The sequence below is a fragment of the Gastrolobium bilobum genome, unplaced genomic scaffold (genome assembly GCF_033153095.1).
Source record: "Gastrolobium bilobum isolate Gb01-03AN ecotype WA unplaced genomic scaffold, APGP_CSIRO_Gbil_v1 utg56558, whole genome shotgun sequence".
Taxonomy (NCBI): Eukaryota; Viridiplantae; Streptophyta; class Magnoliopsida; order Fabales; family Fabaceae; genus Gastrolobium; species Gastrolobium bilobum.
The window spans coordinates 21,079-25,681 of NW_026895946.1; the positions used below are offsets into that span (position 1 = coordinate 21,079).

The 4,603-nt window shown below is 45.3% G+C and overlaps 1 protein-coding gene across 1 annotated transcript; it reads right to left on the minus strand.

Moving 5' to 3' along the window:
* Positions 1-1,614: 1,614 nt before the first annotated feature.
* LOC133296921 (uncharacterized) lies at positions 1,615-2,793 on the minus strand. The gene is made up of 3 exons (XM_061495965.1): positions 2,566-2,793; positions 2,405-2,494; positions 1,615-1,983 (listed from the first exon to the last, which is right to left on the minus strand). The coding sequence occupies exons 1-3, from the start codon at positions 2,791-2,793 to the stop codon at positions 1,615-1,617; spliced, it is 687 nt and encodes a 228-aa protein (XP_061351949.1).
* Positions 2,794-4,603: the final 1,810 nt, after the last annotated feature.

Consider the following 4,603-nt stretch of genomic DNA (forward strand, 5'->3'; position numbering starts at 1 on the left):
AGCATCCAACAGTCTACACCTTTTGGGAACCCAATTGTCTAGCCAAAAACGTGTACTCTTCCCATCACCAAGTTGAATGCGTGAACCCTGAAGAAGCTGCGGCCAAGTTCTCAATATTCCCTTCAAGAGATTAGACGAGTTAGAAGTCTTCCTGGGGACAGGGATGAGATCGTTACCCAAGTTGTATTTGTTGCGCAGAATCCTGACCCATAGGGCATCCTTCTGAGTGAGAATCCCATGCACTATCTTCATCATGAAGGTTTTGTTGACAGAACGCATATGTTTCAAATTCAGCCCCCTTTCTTTTAACGGTCTGCAAACAGCATCCCATCTAACAATGTGAGTTTTCCTTTTATTAGCTGTCGAACCCTAGACGAATCCTCTTATGGTCTTGTCCACCTCATCGCCCAATGAGAGAGGGAGCTCTGATGTCTGCATCGAGTAGGCTGGAAGAGCCGCTAGGATAGAGCTTGCAAGAGTGGTTCTACCTCCCATGGACAAAGAGGAGACATTCCAGGAGTGCAGTCTTTTCTGGACCCGTTCCAAGTTATAGTTGTAAGTCCTTCTTCTAACTCTGGAGTGATGCAAAGGGATACCCAGGTATTTGCCCAAATTAGAGGTCATTCCAAAGCCCATTGCATTGCTGATTTCTGTAGCTCTGTTGAAATGAGCGTTCTTAGATAAATACATTCTGGTCTTCTCCTGGCTAACCAGCTGACCCGAGGCCGAGCAGAATAAATCGAGGACTGTTTTGATGTTCAACGCTTGCTCCGTAGAAGCTTCCCCAAAAAGAAGGATGTCATCGGCGGAGAAAAGGTGTGTGATAGGAGGACCGTCCCTCCTGAGCTTAATTGGGTTCCAATTCTCAGATGAGGTAGCTTGATTGATCAGATGGGCTAGCCATTCCAAACATAGAACAAAAAGGTAGGGGGATGTGGGGTCCCCTTGCCTAATTCCTCTAGAGGGTTGAAAATTAGATGTGGCTTTGCCATTCCATAGCAGATTCATGGACGCGGACGAGACACAACCATTGATCAGGTTAGCTATGTTAGAGGCAGCCCAATATCATTGAGAGTGTCCTGGATGAACTCCAAACTGAGGCGGTCGTACGCTTTCTCTAGATCAATTTTGATGTCCATCCACCCAGATTTCGCTTTCTTCGATCTCTTGAGCGATAACAACATTGTCAGTATTGTGTCTGCCTTAGACAAAGCTACATTGATTAGGAGACACTAGATCGGTGAGGTGGGACCTCAATCTAAAGGACAAGAGCTTGGTAATGGTCTTGTAGGTGACATTACACAAGCTGATGGGGCGAAACTGCTTGATCGACTCCAGAGCCTGCATTTTGGGGATGAGGCAGATCAGGGTCTGGTTGAGGCTAGAGACGGTATATGGGTTGGTGAACGCTTGTTTGACAAGATTACAAACTGAGGGGCCAACCAAATCCCATTGAGATTGGAAGAAATCCGCGTTGAGCCCATCAGGCCCTGGAGCCTTCAAATTTCCCATAGAAAAGATGATATTTCTGATCTCCTCATTGGAAGGTTGCTCCCCTATTCTTCTCAGATCTGCATCGCTAATAGCCGGGAACATCCCCCTCAAGGGAAGCTTCTATCTACAAGGGATATCTTCGTGAAAAAGATTCTGGTAGTACTCCTTGGCCAAGATGATGAGCTCTTTCTCTTCTGTAACCCAGGATCCCCTGTCATCCTTCAAAGCCTCAATCTGGTTCCTCCTTCTCCTAGCCACCGAATTCGCATGGAAGTATCTTATGTTTCTATCCCCTAATTTGATCCAGTTACAACAGGACCTCTGGAACCATTCGAGTTCTTCCCTTAAGAGGATCGATTCAAGTTGAGTCCATAGCTCCCTTTGCAGACGCACCAGGCTACTGCAGAAGCGGAGGTTTAGGTGGCATTCAATCCCTTCAAGACGAGCAAAAATCCAATTTTTCTCCTTCGCTTGGGCTCTAAAGGAATTCTGGTGCCAATTGGACGCCTCGTTTTTGAAACCCTGATATGCTTCCTCTCCTCTGCAGTTCGTGGGCCAACATTTGTCAACAATGGGCCTAAACTCATTGGAAGTCAGCCAAGCCACTCAGAAACGAAATGGGCCTGTGATCCGAGTGAAAAAAGGGGAGGTGGGATGTAACGCCCGTCTGCTTCAAGCATTAACGACTATCCCCACATACTAACACGAGACTTTTCAGTGTGTTTTTTCTCACTCACACACTTCCAGAGAAAATTTCCCAAGAGGTCACCCATCCCTGAATTGCTCCAAGTCAAGCACGCTTAACTGTGGAGTTCTTCCGATCCGAGCTACCGAAAAGTAGATGCATCTTGTTAGTATAGGTAGTACTAATTAATTCTTATAAGCTATCCTCAATTGTACTGTCTTATACCAGCATAGTCTCTGGAATCCCTCTCTTTTCGGTGTTATTTGATTCATTCGTGTACTCCTCCCGTTGATAGTACGCTAGCTCTTCCACTAACTATACATTCAATTGTACGTTAGCTCTTCCACTAACTATGCAATCGTCAGCACCCGGGATGTTACATAGACCAGATAGCTGTTGGGCCAATCCAAACTCCATGCCTCGTTAACCACAACCCTGTCCAATCTTTCCTCCAGCCTACCTCTTCTCCAAGTAAAATTTGGGCCCTTAAAGCCCATATCCTCAATGGAGCAGTCCTCCAAACACTGACTCATCTCCCTAACACTACCTGTATAAACCTGGGCTCCACCCTTTTTCTCATGGTCATGAAGGATGGAGTTGAAGTCCCCTAACATTACCCAAGCTTCTCCCACCGTGAGCGAAATGTGAACCAGCTCCTGCCAAAGAAAATGTCTCTCAGTTCTTCTGGGACTACCGTACACAAAGGTCACAAGATTCAATTTTTGAGTCCAAAAACTTGATTCTAGTATGAACCAGTTGATGGTTATGGCAGAGGATGTCAACAGTCACTTCCTTGTTATCCCATAAAACCCAAACTCCCCCTGAGAACCCCAAGGCTCCTGCACGAAGAATTTGTTGAAACCTAACTTCTTTACAATTTTTGAAGCTTTATCCTCGCTTATGCGGGTTTCCAAAAGACACAACTTTAAGTCTAAATCTACTCTTTAAGTAACAAATTAGGGGGAAGGCTCTTCTTACCCACCCCTCTACAATTCCAGGAGCTAATAAACATGGAAAACCTAAAAGAAAGAGGTAACCAACTCGTCCAGCCAGACACAAACAGTCAAACAGAAGGGTGGAGGGGGTTCCCCATGACCATAAGAACTTGGTCAAGGGTTGTCTGATCTTGTTCCTTCGAAACATATCGCATCTTATTCAAGATATCTTGATCCCTTTCTTTCGCAGTGGACTTGTCCATCTCCATGTTCTGAGCATCACTTCCTGCTGAGTTTTCCCTATTTTTGGCTAAACTCGAAGAGGATGATGGAGCGCTAGGGTTGATCATAGGGGCTAAATCCATGCAAACATGATTCCTCTTTTGCATGGCTTTAAGCCCCACAGACTCCTTTGTTTCCATGCTAGCATACAGGCCGCTACTGACACCTGTTTCGCTTCCCAAATGGTTGGTGTTGTGCAGCTTCTCCTTTGTCGTGGTCCCCAAAGTCAACTTGATATCTTCCTTTTTTCCTTTCCCTGAGACATCTTTTTCTGGTTCACCTTAGGCAGGTGGCTAAACCTAGGAATATCAGAGGCTTCTTTTTGGTTCCTAGTTCCTTTCGCGCTTCCCAAGTTGTCAGGCCTGATGGGTTTCGGCTGACCGTTGGTCCTCGTTGAACCAGACCCCACCTTCTCCGGTTGCACCTCTGGTAGCTGGTGTTTCTCTCCCTCCACAGGTTTCGCTAGGACACTCTTTTAGATATTGCAATTTAAACTGATGCATAAAGGGATGGCAAGTTAAACTGATGCAAAAAAAATTAAAATATTGCAATTTAAATAAATATATATATATGAATTTATAGTTATTTTCAGACACCCCCCCCTTTATGATATTCTTGGATTTGAGAAGCGGGCATATCACGATCCTTATTATTGTCCGAAACACTAGCATCCTCAGCCCGAAGATGTTCTTCCATTGCGATATTTTCATCATCTTAGTCGTCATCCATAACCTAGGTAGGGTCATTTTCATCTTCCTCTTCGATGTTAAGAACTGGAGTAGCATATGAGGATGCATTACGTGGAGAATTGAAAGCAACTGATCTCGTGGATAAAACAATGTTGCAACTCGACAAGTGCACCGGTCGTTAAGTAATAAAAGTGTACTGGAGTACGAGATCGTTCCCACGAGGATTGGTTTTCAACCACTAGTTCACTAAACGCGGCTTAGTTGGAAAACTAAGATTGAGATGAAGAGAACATCAGCTTAGTTCGTCCACCACTCATGGGCATCACCCTCCAGCATGTAAGTCGAGAACATCAGCTTCTGCGGGTTTGTACACTGCATGACCCGAAATATCTTATCCAGCACCTGTAGCCATCTCGCTGCAGCAATAGGTTCCAAAGACCCATCAAACACAGGTGGCTTATGCTTCCTGAGAGCATTCAGCCGACGATCAATCACATCACGATCTTCAGCAGGTCCCA